General features: G+C 38.9%; 2 protein-coding genes across 4 annotated transcripts; one reads left to right on the top strand and one right to left on the bottom strand.

Moving 5' to 3' along the window:
- Nucleotides 1–3,038: 3,038 nt before the first annotated feature.
- LOC108746680 (dual specificity mitogen-activated protein kinase kinase dSOR1) lies at nt 3,039–13,505 on the top strand. Of its 3 annotated transcripts, none has more exons than XM_018483596.1 (9): nt 3,039–3,803; nt 5,095–5,320; nt 5,416–5,528; nt 6,469–6,580; nt 10,304–10,480; nt 10,561–10,780; nt 10,891–11,057; nt 11,161–11,283; nt 11,923–13,505. In XM_018483596.1, exons 1-8 carry the CDS (start codon nt 3,688–3,690, stop codon nt 11,275–11,277), a joined length of 1,248 nt encoding a protein of 415 aa, XP_018339098.1. In that variant the 5' UTR covers nt 3,039–3,687; the 3' UTR covers nt 11,278–11,283; nt 11,923–13,505. The 3 variants fall into 3 exon arrangements, with proteins under 3 accessions (XP_018339098.1, XP_018339097.1, XP_018339096.1); XM_018483595.1 differs by having other exon boundaries at nt 11,920–13,505; XM_018483594.1 differs by having other exon boundaries at nt 11,161–13,505.
- Nucleotides 6,974–10,321, bottom strand: LOC108746676 (sodium/potassium-transporting ATPase subunit alpha-like). Its single transcript, XM_018483584.1, has 2 exons — nt 10,217–10,321; nt 6,974–10,134 (listed from the first exon to the last, which is right to left on the bottom strand). Exon 2 carries the CDS (start codon nt 10,097–10,099, stop codon nt 7,037–7,039), a length of 3,063 nt encoding a protein of 1,020 aa, XP_018339086.1. The 5' UTR covers nt 10,100–10,134; nt 10,217–10,321; the 3' UTR covers nt 6,974–7,036.
- Nucleotides 13,506–13,997: the final 492 nt, after the last annotated feature.

The following is a 13,997-nucleotide window of genomic DNA, read 5'->3' as shown; positions in this document are numbered from 1 at the left end:
AAAAAAAAAAAAAAAAAAAAAAAAAAAAAAAAAAAGGTCGCCGGTGTGAGGGGGGGTCTTCCCGACCCGGAGGGTCGGGTCGGGTCCAGGGGGGTTGGTCTTTTTGGAAGACCCACACGCGTGAAATCTGAGGACCTTTTTTTTAGGAATCCTGGGCGTTGAAGTTGATGACCTTTTTTTTAGGTATTCCAAAATTTTGGCGGGGGGGTCCGATATGAACTTAGTTATGTTTTGCGCGCTGCCTCGCCTGGAATGGTAGATTACTTCTAAAGAGGTTTTCTGATAAATAAAGGGTGGTAGGTGGTGTCGACATACATGGTATTGGGCTTGGGATGTTGCCACATCGCGCGAGCTTCTTGGTTCGTACGTACAAAATCTTAAAATCATAATCAGTACATCTTTTACGTGGCTGACATAGAAATACATGTAATTTATACATATTGTCACGCACACTATCGTTTCTGATTCCGTCATTATTACTGGACTTAGTTTAGATAATAATTATTATAGCTATCTTACGATAAGATACTACAATAAATTGTATCAAGAGCGAAACTCCCTTTGCCGCCTATCATTTTCTTGATTAGTTTCATACAGCATTTCAGTAAATTTAAAAGCATGTTAATACTACGTCAACCGGCCTAACGTTACGTTAACTTTCATGTTTCATTACTATTTCGTTAACATTGAATCAACATTGAATAAATTACCTAAGCTTCAATTACTATTGAGAAGAGGCTCCGTATGTTTCCGCTTAGCCTACGAACTCATTCTCGTCATCTTTGATTAAATGTAATAGTTGTAATCCTAAGTTGAATTTGCCGATACATGTTCGCGAGCCACTCCCTGACCAAATGGTCCCGGCTTTGCCTAGGCGGGTGCGTTTCCGCCACCCCGCCTCCTCCTCCTCTTTCCGCCTCTTGCGTTTCGGGGCTTGTCCCCCAGCCTTTAGTTGTAATGCCCATGCGGGGGGGCCTTTGTCCCCCGCAATAAATATATATATTTATGCGCGCGGCCTAGCCGTGTAATTTTGTATTATCCCAGAGGGGAAATGTCCCTCTGGGGAATTTATCTGAAAATGAAAGTATGCCCAGAGGGGGAATTGGTATATTCTTTTAGATCATCCAATCAGTATTTCAGATCTGGAAGAATACATTTTTAATGTATTTTTCCAGATCTAAAATGCTGATTGGATGATCTATAAGAATACACAAATAATAGCAACCGCTCACGCAACTATTGAGTCCGCTGAACGTACCTAATAGCGGCGAGCGTTCATTCAACTGGTGAGTCCACTGAACGCAGCCATTGAGCGCTTAGTGAGCGGTCATAGGCCAGTATTCATAGTCAATTCTTATTTTAGGACCGTCTTAAGTATTATCTTACGTCGCTAATGCGACCCTCTGATTGGTTCATGACAACTTAAGACTGTACTTAAAACGGTGTTAATTATAAAATCCGACTACGGCCATAATACTGAATGCACCTATTTATTCTCCATTCATTTAATTCTAATTAGTCAATTTCTTAGGCCCAGTTTCACAACTCACAATTAACTCTGAACGGAGATTTAACTTATTCATTGGCTGCGTTCAGCAGAAAAAGTAGTTTTACAACCATTGTAAAAGTTTTGATTATGATTAATTTATACAATTAGATCCAATAATAAATTAAAGGCAATCATATTAAAGAATTTTACAATAATTGCGAAATTGCTTTGTCTTCTGAACGCAGTCAGTATCTCTTACTAATTTTTGAACTAGAAAGAGATGAAGAATAAGTTGAACTTGCTTAAGAGTGAACTATGAATTTTGAAACTGGACCTTACAGCTTAAGGTGCCTTTTCATGCTTGCGCTCGATGCTCATTTTCGGCGTCAAAATAAGTCATGTGATAATTGACAAAAATGACGAAGCGGCGTCTATGTTTTGGTAATACTCAAGAATTGTCCTTTTCGCCGATTTTGATGAAATTAAGCTTATTCAACGCGGTTTTGCATGAAACGAAAGAAGCTGGCAAAAACAAGTCGCTTTGTCCCGCGAACCGAGATATTACGCGTTAATGTTCACGACTATTTAGGTTAGGAAATCTGTCAGAGACAAAATGAAGTTTATAATTGTACTGTTTCACATGGGTTTCGACTTTCTATGCGAAGCGACTCTCACCCTTCCCACTCCCCCTGCAAAGGGATCTATAATGTCTTCTATAATTGTAGTTGTGAAGTTAGAAAATCTGTTGTGTAGACAGTGGGATGTATAGATTTTATTTTTGTTCGGCGTAACCGCCCGAACAAAAAAAAATAATTTCCTACCCGCTTGGGGCTTAACTAGAAGTTGCAGCCTGGACAGTCAAAAGACCTCTCTAAAAAGATTATTCTCCTACCCCATTGTCTTCTTAGGATAGAAATATTCCAAGCGGACACTGTTTACGCTGTAATTTCTAAGCGGTTAGGTCTCAAGCAGATAGGTTATGTAATTTTTTTTTCGTTCGGGATGGCGTAGCCGCCCCGAATCAATAGGCACTAGTCTATACGCCCCACTGTCTACATTACAAATTTTCTAACCTGAACCTCAACAACAACAGTAGCACAATTGTAAAAGTGCGCCCATTTGAGAGGGGGATGGGGAGGGGGCGTGGAAGATGGAGTTGCTTCGTGTAGAAAGTCGAAACCCATGAAGCAATACAATTACAGATCTCATTTTGTCTCTATGACAGATTTCCTAACCTCAATAGTTATCGACTTTAACGCTTAATATCTCGGCTCACAGAGTTACGTGTTTTTTTTTTTGCCAGAATCTTTCTTACAAACGCATCGAATAAGCCTTAATAATTTCACCAAAATCGGCAAACAGGACTTAATTCTTGAGTATTATCTCGATTTTTATCGCGTGACCTATTTTGTCGCCGAAAATAAGCGTCGACATGGAAAGGCACCTTTAAGGCTTAAAACACCTATTGTAGATCCGAACTAACAGACCTGATCCTACATAAAAAGCGATGAATTGATTGGCTACCGCGTAGTAGCAAGTGATAGGTTATGTGACTGTTTTCCTGTTTTTCCAAATCGGGTAAATCAATAAGTAAGAACCAATCCCGTTCGATTGCTGTTGATCTGCTCAGAGTGCTTAGTGAACATTAGGTGGTAGTACTAGATATGTTCGCTTTTGCGGTTCCCGCGAAGTTTCGCATAACCTCTTTTCTTCGTTTTTCGCTAGTGTTCCACACCCCTATCGCTTAGGTTAGCGACGTATATCGTTGTTAACATCTATTCGATGATTACCAAAACCTGACGCGTGATAAAAACGTATCTATCTCTTACTGAATAATGAAAACTTTAAATAACGAAGAGATTTATAGATTTGTGATTTGGTAGTTTGTTCTTATTAGCGACGTGTACTAAGTGTCGAACGAACGTTCCGTTTGTGAATGCACGCGAAGAGAACGAACGATGAATACAACTGCGAGATTCGCGCGAATGTTGTGATTGGCGCGAAAATTGCGAAAAATTGACGGACACGGTAAATTTTTTTGTTGTCTCATAGATCTTGCGTTATTCCCTTAAAAAAAAAATAAGATAGATGAGACAGATTAATCTTACATGATCCGCAAGTTCGCATCTGTGTTAAGTGATAATCTCACGTAGTGTAGTGTTCATTCTTCAAAATACTTTTAAACGGCCAACCACCAAATGTCAAAGAATAAACTCAACTTAACATTACCACCTGGCTCAATAGAACCGGTACCAGAAGCATCTCCTTCACCGCCGGTTCCGCCTGCGTATCCGGAACCTCCGGAAATGCCTGAGTAAGTCCAGAAACAAGGATGTTTTATTATTTTTATGTAATATTATTTTCATATAATAACATGTGTGGGTGAATGTGTGTATGTGTGTTGGGGGGGAGGCATGCGTGCGTGTGTTTTACACACATTATAGACTCTTAATATATATGTAATGCAATATATTGTAAGCTGTTTATATATACATGTATATTAACAATTTACAATGGCTGCATTCAGCAGAGAAAATTAATCAGTCAGTACTTAGTGATTCTTCAATATAATTGATTTTTACATCCAATGAAAAATTAAAGGCAAGAACCAATATTAAAAAATCACTAAGCGCTAACTGATTAGTTTTTTCTGCTGAACGTAGCCAATGCATTATATTATATATATTAATAGTACAATGTTCCTATCTCACTACAGAACTCTGATATAAAAATTACGTATGTTGAACACTTATGAATCTACATTGAATCGGTAGTTGGAAATTTTAAGTGTCGATCTAAATAGTTGACTATTTACGTCTACAATTTGTTAATTGTACAGCGAATCGTTTAGCTCGACTAATAGGAAAGAATAAATTTGAATTTGGTCAGTTTTAAAAAAATCGGTGGTCTTATGTCCATCTCCACCAATGTAGATTAACTTTAACCTCAGTTCAACTTACTCTCCATCTTTTCCTAATCTTTACAACTAGAATAAGACAAAGAATAAGTAGAACCGAGATTAAAGTTAATCTACATTGATGGAAACAGGCATTAGTCGTACAAGTTGGCTATTCACCGATTCACTGATAAAGCTAATTCTACAATGAGTTAGGTGGTAGCAATCCTAAGTCTTATATAGGTGAATCGATGAAGCTTGCCAACAGCCAACTTGTATGACTAAGACTACTAATTTGCTTAAGACTGACCAATTTCGACTTTATTTCTTCCCATTAGGCGAGCTAGACGATTCGCTGTACAACTCACAACTAGTAGTTGCGAAAAATCGTAGTTAGATTAAAACTTAAGATTTCCTACTACCGACTCATTGTAGAATCAGCATAAGACTTAAAACTAGCAATTATTGCCTCATTATAGAATCAACTTTATACGAGGTATTTTAAACAAGCTCTATGAACTCTATGCTGTAAAATATCTATGACTTGAAGATCTCAACCTTAATTCATTTCTGATTAATTGAAATAATTGCGAAATTTTCATAAACTAATCTTATAAGCTAATTTGAGTAATTTGGAAGATTTCTGTCATTTTGAAATTATTATCTGGAAGTTTGTCATCGTATAATTCTGATACTACATTTTTCGCAGCGGCATGAGGGACACATTGAATATTGATACTCTTCAAGCAAGATTAGAAGATCTAGAAATGGACGAGGAACAAAAGAAACGACTAGAGAGTTTTCTGGGACAAAAAGAAAAAGTTGGAGAACTATGCGGCGAGGATTTTGAAAAGTTAGGTGAATTAGGTTCGGGTAATGGTGGCGTTGTTACAAAAGTCAAACATAAAAAATATGGTCTTATAATGGCAATGAAGGTAAATGATCGTATACTTAATCATTATATATGTATTGATAGGCATTTAGAATGTGTATTCTATACTCATTGGTATTTTTGTCCCAAATTTTTCAGCAAATACGCTTGGAAGTGAAGCCACCTATCAAGAAGCAAATAATTAGAGAATTAAAAGTCCTTCATGAATGTAACTTTGCACATATAGTTGGATTTTATGGCGCTTTTTGCAGGTAAACTTTTCAGAAATTTTAAGAGGATTGTTCCTTGAGATACATGTGCTTACATGCATATATAATATCGCGCGCGCCCCCGCAAAGCGCTCTTATATAGATAGGGTGGATTAAACTGTGTCGAAATGTCATCTGCCATTTTGCAATTTTCGCAATGGTTAACGAAATATTGATTTTTTTTCCATATTATAGGGATCTTCAAGACGAATTCAAATTCACTACCAAAATGTCACTTTTATTGATGTTTTATTGATAGTTTATATCAAATTTATAGCATTATTTATAACAGCAATACTTACGACCTTCGAACACATACATACATACATACATACATATATATATGTATGTATGTATTTATTTTACCTTCAAGTAGATATATGGATTGTCTAAACACCCCAGGCAGTTTTTCTTAAATATTTCATACTTTTAGATTGGCAACAGAGTTCATCGATTTAGTATCTTTTTTATTGAATACTTGACAGATTGAAATGGTAGCAGTTTGTCGATATAATTTAACGATATAACAATAATGAAGTGTCAAACATGGGATGCTGTAAATACCTAAAAATTCACCTACTCAAAGATTAATAAAATATACAATAGAATCAATAAAACATCAATAAAAGTGACATTTCGATAGTGATTTGAATTCGTCTTGAAGATCCATGTAATATTATAGAATAAAAAAATGGTATGATGCTATTTAAAAAATTTTAAATGACTGATTTTTTTATGAAAAAATTTTATTTCAATTTTTTTGGTCGCATGTTGTAGCCTGTATAAAACAGATGAATATTCACCTTTCAACTTTTTTTTAACTGTCATAAGTGTCTGAAAAGTCATGCGTTACACTGAACACCCTGTATATATGTGTACGTGCTCTGCATACAGTGCCAAAACTGCTACAGTGTGGCTATTATATATGTATACTCTCTTTCAGTGGGGGAGAAATTTGTATATGTATGGAATATATGGATGGTGGATCGTTAGACCTAATAATGAAAAAAGCGGGACGAATTCCAGAATCCATGATAAGTACAATCACATGTGCTGTAAGTCAGTCTTTTATTATTGATATAAATAAAGAGGAAAAGAGAAAAAACGAGATCTCAGTTAGGATAAATTCTATCGCGATAACAATTGCTTTTTTCCAATTAATAAAAAAATAAATTGTAATAATAAATATAACTTATATATATATTATCTCTAATCGACTGATGAGGCATAATAACCCTGAAACGTGAGATATCCAGAGAGAGAGAGAGAGAGAGAGATCTGTAACGAATCGTTACGAGTAATACAAGTTACTATCCATAGAGCAGAAATGTTCGAAATACTTATTAGGAAGATATCACCTAAAGATATCGCATACCCAAAATATATCTCTATGAACCATCTACCAACCCACACAATAGATGTATTTTAAACACATCTATTGTGTGGGTTGGTAGATGGTTTTCTGCGCACTTTCTTCTAACCATCCTCTCTCTGTGGAAGAAAAAATGATGTCAATAGTATGTTTCTCTTTCCATAATTCCACTCGGGAAGATACGAATACATAAACGTCTCAATTCGTCGTAGATCCAAAGAAATGCACCGAGCGGCAAACAAGGCCAGTACCAGTAAGCCATCAGTGGCATAGTCTTCAGTACGTATTCCGTGCCTGGGACATAGAGCAAGAGCCCTGTCAGAATAATTTCGAAAACGAAGGAAAAATTGACAAACCAGTTGCTCATTCCTTGTTGAAAGATGGAATTGCGCCTGGTCTTACACATGACCAGATCTACCATTTGCGTTATGACAATGGAAAGAAAATATCCGCTTTGCGCCTCCATCAAGAGATTCATTCTGTTTTTGTAGGTCCACGTTTGGCCCCAGGAATCTTGTAGATCATTTATGGATGGGTTCTCCCATTCTATTCGTAAACCCAACAAACGATTGGGCATAAAGCCGTTCATCATGAGCACCATGAAGTAAGTGTAAAATCCAGCGAACGCCTGCGTCATTCCTATCTGGCCGTAGGTAATGGATATCAAACGCTTGTTCACCAGCTTGTCGTACTGAGGGTTTCTCGGTGCCCGGCGCATTATATCCGACTCTGCCTTCTCGTAGGCCAGAGCAATCGCAGGGACGACGTCAGTGCCGACGTCTATACAAATGACCAGTTCAATAACCAACGGTAGAGGAATCGCGAATATTAGCCCGCTCAACATGGGCAACATCTCCGGCACGCTTGACGTTAACGTGTACGCAATCGACTTCTTCAAATTGTCGAATATCAGCCGGCCCTCCTCGACGCCGGTCACGATCGACGCAAAGTTATCGTCCATGAGTATCATATCCGCAGCGTTCTTGGCAACGTCCGAGCCCGCGATCCCCATCGCTACTCCTATGTCGGCTTTCCGCAATGCCGGCGAATCGTTGACACCGTCGCCGGTGACCGCGACGATCTCTCCCAGCCGTTGGCAACTCTCGACAATCAACAGCTTTTGCTGCGGTGACGTCCTCGCGAATACGATTTCCTCGTAACGGCGTATAACGTTGTCTAACTCGCTCGCATCCAAGTTCCTCAACTCGGCACCGGTCATCACGATCGCACTGGCATCGACGCAATCGGTCACTTGCGTGTAAGACTTGCCCTGCAGAATCGCTCGTTCGTAACGAGTTTCGTGGCCTTCGCTTATGATACCCACCTTCTTGGCAATTGCCATCGCCGTCACCGGATGATCACCCGTCACCATGATCACCTTTATACCGGCGGTACGGCACTTTTGTACCGCCTCGGGCACGCCAGGCCTCGGGGGATCCTGCAGACTTATCAGCCCCACGAATCTGTATCCCTTGCCGGGAAAGTTGTAGGACACGGGCGAATCGGTGTTGAATTTGTAATCTGGCCCGTAAACACTGGCGGGCAGATGCAGATCGCAGTACGCTAGAACTCGCTCACCAAGGTAACCCAGTTCGGTGCAGGCACGGCGAGATATCGCGTGATCGCTGGCGGTCATTTCTTTCGTTTCCCCGGCGGCCGTCAGTATCGTTGTACAATTTTCCATAATCACCTCTGGTGCCCCTTTATATATCATGGTATAACCATCGATGTCTCGGTGTATCGACATTTGATACTTGGTCACGGAGCTGAAAGGGATCTCGGCAACTTTCGGATGCGCCTCGCGATACCTCTGCGTAGGATGAATGTGCTCGCAGAACTTGAGGATACCGGTCTCAGATGCGTCACCGATAATCTCGCGCTCCTCGATCGGTGCCAGCATGAAGGACTCGGCGGTGAATTCGGCACGCAAACAGAGGGTGGCAGCTCGTAGCATCTCGTTGAAACCTGGCTTCTCTAACAGCAAATCCCTCTCGACGCCGATTCTCTCGCCCGGTGGAAAGTTATATCTGGTGTGGCCGAACCACAAATTAGACACGGACATCTTGTTCTGCGTGAGCGTGCCCGTCTTGTCGGAACAGATCGCCGATGTCGAGCCTAGAGTCTCGACCGCCTCCAAGTTCTTCACCAAGCAGTTCTTGCTCGCCATTTTCTGAGCGGTCAGTGTCAAAACTGTCGTCACGGTCACTAGCAGTACCTCGGGTACGTTGGCGATAACTATGCCGAGTAGATAGGTAAATGCTCGTACGAGACTTGGCTCGACCAGCAGTGACAGAGCGAAGAACGCCAGGCCGCATAGAACAGCCACAATAGTGATAATCTCGACGAAATGCCTAATCTCCTTGGCGATTGGCGTCTCGGTTTTGACAAGATGCGACGTGAGACCAGCCAGACGGCCTATCATAGTATGATCACCCGTGGCGATCACGATCCCTTTGCCGTCACCCGCGACAGCGAATGACGTGGAAAAGGCTACGTTGGAGGACTCGAGAGGATTTTTGTCGGTCGGATAATCAGTGCGCGCCACCGGCTCACTCTCGCCAGTTATGCTCGAGTTCTCGACTCTGAGCCCACGGCACTCGATTATTCTGATGTCGGCTGGTATCTTGTCGCCCATGCGTATCTCCACTAGGTCGCCCAAGACCAGCTCCTCTGTACCTAGACGCAGTTTTTGCCCGTCGCGTATCACAGTAGCAAAAGTGGGCACCATCTTTTTGAAGGACTCCATCACTTTAATATTCTTGCTCTCCTGTATGTACGCAAACACCCCCGAGATGATGCATATCATAACGATGATTATTCCTAGCCATGCGATACCGACGTCCTCCTCCTCCACGAAATAAGTGACTGCGTACAAGATGAAACATAGAGTCGCGCAGACCCAGAGCAACGCCGCGAATCCATGGAACATGCATTTAAAGAATTTGATGTATTCTGGCGTAACCTTGGGCGGTGTCAAGGCGTTTGGTCCATCTCGTTCCATGATTGCACACGCCTGCTCCTTCGTCAGGCCCGTTTCCGCGTTCGTGCCCAGCCTCTCGTACAGAATCTCCAATTCTATCACGTGATCGACGGTCTCCAATTCCTGATGCAGTTCTTGTATCTCCTCCTCGGTCAGCTTCTTCTTTTGTATGGTGGACACGCGAGTTTGAGAGATGGAAGACATGCGAGTCGGCTGCTGCATAATGATGATTTGTTGCCTCTTCAAACTGCCCTGCACTTTTTAACGGGACATACATTTTTAATATCGAAACTTTTTAAATCGTTTTAACACAATTGACACAAAAAAAGAAAAACATACCTCTCTTCCTCTCTTTTTTGTCGCTTCATGTACTTCGTTTGTTTATGGTAATATATGTCATTGCAAACTTTTGTTTCTCCTTTATAGGTTCTGAAAGGTTTAACTTATTTACGAGATAAACACGCCATAATGCACCGGGATGTAAAACCAAGCAACATCTTGGTGAACAGCGCGGGTGAAATCAAGCTCTGCGATTTTGGCGTTTCTGGACAACTGATCGATTCGATGGCTCATTCGTTCGTCGGCACACGAAGTTATATGTCGGTAAGTTTGGCGTGGATTATGCGCTCGTGATACTTTACGCGTGTTATGTTCCGAGCGTGTCTTATATCGAGCGTTTTCAGCCAGAAAGACTCCAAGGATCACATTATTCGGTGCAAAGCGACATTTGGTCGCTCGGTGTGTCACTCGTGGAAATGGCGATTGGGATGTATCCTATTCCACCGCCGGATGATAGGCTTTTAGCTTCTATATTTGGTTCGGAATGGATACAACACGCTGGGGAGAATCCGGCAACAGTCAGCGAATCCTCCACGCCGCCTCCACGACCACCGACGAGACGTTGTCAGTACTTGCATGAGCATTCATTCGTTTATTCGCATTCTTGCATATCTTCTTCATGAAGAAAAGTTTTGTTCTTAAATATCAATCGATTTGATTCCTTATTATCATAGGCGCGCACACTCCCAAGCCATTAGCGGTATTCGAGCTGTTGGAATTGATAGTCAACGAACCACCACCAAGACTGCCATCCGGATTATTCAGCAACGCTTTCATAGATTTTATTGATCGGTGTTTAAAAAGAAACCCGAATGATAGAGCAGATTTGAAAACGTTAACGGTATGTTTCACTCGCAAATAAACATTGATGGTTTGAACAGAAAGGGAAACTGAAAAATTATTATTTTATTATTTATTAATTATTTTCCGATGGTGTGTTTCAGAATCACGAATGGATAAGGAAAGCTGAATCGGAAAACGTGGATCTCGCTGGATGGGTATGTCGTACTATGGACCTAGAGCCGTCTACGCCAACGCACTTATCGACCGTGCAATCCTGAATAAATGTAACTCTTACATACTTGACTACGTATATTCGCGTTCAGTACTCCTAAGTTACGCCTTGGTTCGTCTAGGTTTTTATTCGACCAAACAGTGGCGTATATATCTCTCTTGTTATATCCCTCCCCTAGCAATATCTTTTTTTACAAAATTAGTACAATTAGGAATAAGAAACCTTTGAGAGCCAATGCTGAATGTTATTGCAATTATATTTTATTGTATGTATACAATAATTGAAATAGACGTTTCGACAACTCACTCATGCATCTAAATCCAGATTTATAGCCATGACAAGCGAGTTTTCAACATCGCATGATATGCCAATACTCAAAACAGCCATTAAACTTGGTAATTTAATGGACATTGACATATGGATGCGAATTGACTTATCCAGATACACATTATTCACAGTTCAAATTACGACGAACAAATATTCTTATCATTAATGTTATATTTACTGAAGAGGATTCAAACCAAGGATCAAAACGTCTATTTCAATTATTATATACGTACAATAAAACTGTAATTGCAATAACATCCAGCATTGGCTCTCAAAGGTTTTTTAATCCTTATTGATTTAATTCATTAGAGCCTATATAGAATTTTTATATAGTTTAAAATTAATACATCTACATTTTTAGTAGGTGTGCCAAGTCTGTTGATCGTATCAAATGAACATCGTATCACTGTTGACTGTTGAGCGTTACGCAAATGACAGATTTTACTTATGAAAGCGATCATAAGGAATTCGATTGACCCCATTGTTATGTATCTTTGTCATTTTTTTGGTTTTTACGGGGAGAAACAACTATTATTGTAATACGTGTAATAAATCGTCAAGTATCACCGTGATATATAGGTGAATATGAAACACTTATCTTGCGGACCGGATACGTCGTGTTTCGCTCGGACTTTGCTTGTCCAAATAATTTACACGCAGCACGCCACTGTGCCAAATATTAATTTCATTCGTAAGATTCACTTTACGTGTTCGTCTTATGCTTCTGTTAAAAGTATGTAAGATGACAAATTGCAATATAATTTTATTATTAGATTCTCATGGGCAAATTGTGTTCCCCGTGATATGATATTAGGATGCGCGAATGAGCATTAAACCTACGAATGTCGTTTGAGAAAATTAATTAGATCGAGAATTACTTGTATAAGATTTGTACCTGACATCCATAGAAATGTTATTTACACGATCAAAAATTTCATCTTTAATCATGTTAAATCATTGTTTTTGTACCAATGCATAACTTTGATTAAATACACGGTTGCCGTATTATTTTCAATCATGCGCGTTAAAACGTACGAATTAACACATGTCTTTAATTTTAATTGCACGCGCGCGCGCGCGCGTCACACACACACACACACACACACACACACACAGCCATAGAAACACAAAACGCGCTTTTTACACTTATAGTATAGTAATAGTAATCATTTTCAAAAAAGGCAATTTAGAGAGAATATTTTGATAATATAATTCAAGTCTTTAAAATTAATTCGCTTTCGATTATAAAAAGTCTTGCGAATTTATTAACATTAATGTATAAACTTACATTTAATAGACTATTATGTACATTTAAGATGTAAAAGACCAACTCTATCATCGCATAATCAATCCTTCAATGGCGAACATACAAAGTAAAAAAAAACTTGTCTCATTTTTCACATAATTGTAATTTACATTACGAATAATGAAATATTCATAACATGGTTTGAGCTATTTATATACTCGATAGGATTTAGAATATTACGTTATGAATTCTTTCGCTGCAAAATATATGTGCATACAGTGAGTGATATTCTCGATTCCTTCCTAGTGCTAAATGTGCGATAAAGACTGGATTTATTGTCGGTATTTCACATTAATTTAAAAATATAAAATGCATGATAGTAGTAGAGTGAAGTATCTCACATTATTATTTGTTAATGAATAATAAAAATGAAAAACATATGTATACATATGTATATGTCTGTTTTTTTTCATTGCTATTATCCATCGACAATTCATCCAAATGTGTGTGTGCGTGCATGCATGCATACACATAGGTATACATAATCCAACCGCAACAGAAAGATTGATCTTTTGTACGACCAATTGCATGTCAAATGTTATTGTGCAATTTTTATGAAAAATATCTTATGGCAAGTTATTAATGGCCAACTTGAAATTTATGAATATTTGAAAAATTCAATTAAAATGATAATTGAATTTCTCTTCATTTCAATATTGTTTTATTATCATTTTGTATGCGTCATTATATGTGAATTGCTGTAATTTTCCGCAATTTAAACAAACATTCAATTATGCAATGCTTATTTAACTGTTTTATTAATATTGATATAAAAGTTGACGGACTGGACTATTTCACACAGAGAATGTATACTAGTAGATAAACAGTGCAATAGGATCATTGTGAGGAAACACGAATAGATTGTGAATATGCTAAATCATAATATTAGGTGCATTCCGTTTCACGCATGGTGCTCATGATATATCATTTTATCGACCTTGTTCTTCATTGAATATTAAAAAAATATAAAATGAGACATCATGCACATCATGCATGAAACGGAACGCACCCATTATGACAGATTTGTCATTCGTTGAAATGTCTTGTGCAGAATATTATATTTTGTAGATATAATCTACAAGTTAGTCTTATATTACATATAATAACTGTCTCAGAGTTGGATAAAAAAATCA

This window comes from Trachymyrmex septentrionalis, unplaced genomic scaffold (genome assembly GCF_001594115.1).
Source record: "Trachymyrmex septentrionalis isolate Tsep2-gDNA-1 unplaced genomic scaffold, Tsep1.0 scaffold186, whole genome shotgun sequence".
In the NCBI taxonomy this organism is placed as follows: Eukaryota; Metazoa; Arthropoda; class Insecta; order Hymenoptera; family Formicidae; genus Trachymyrmex; species Trachymyrmex septentrionalis.
This window is presented reverse-complemented; position numbering and strand designations above follow the sequence as displayed.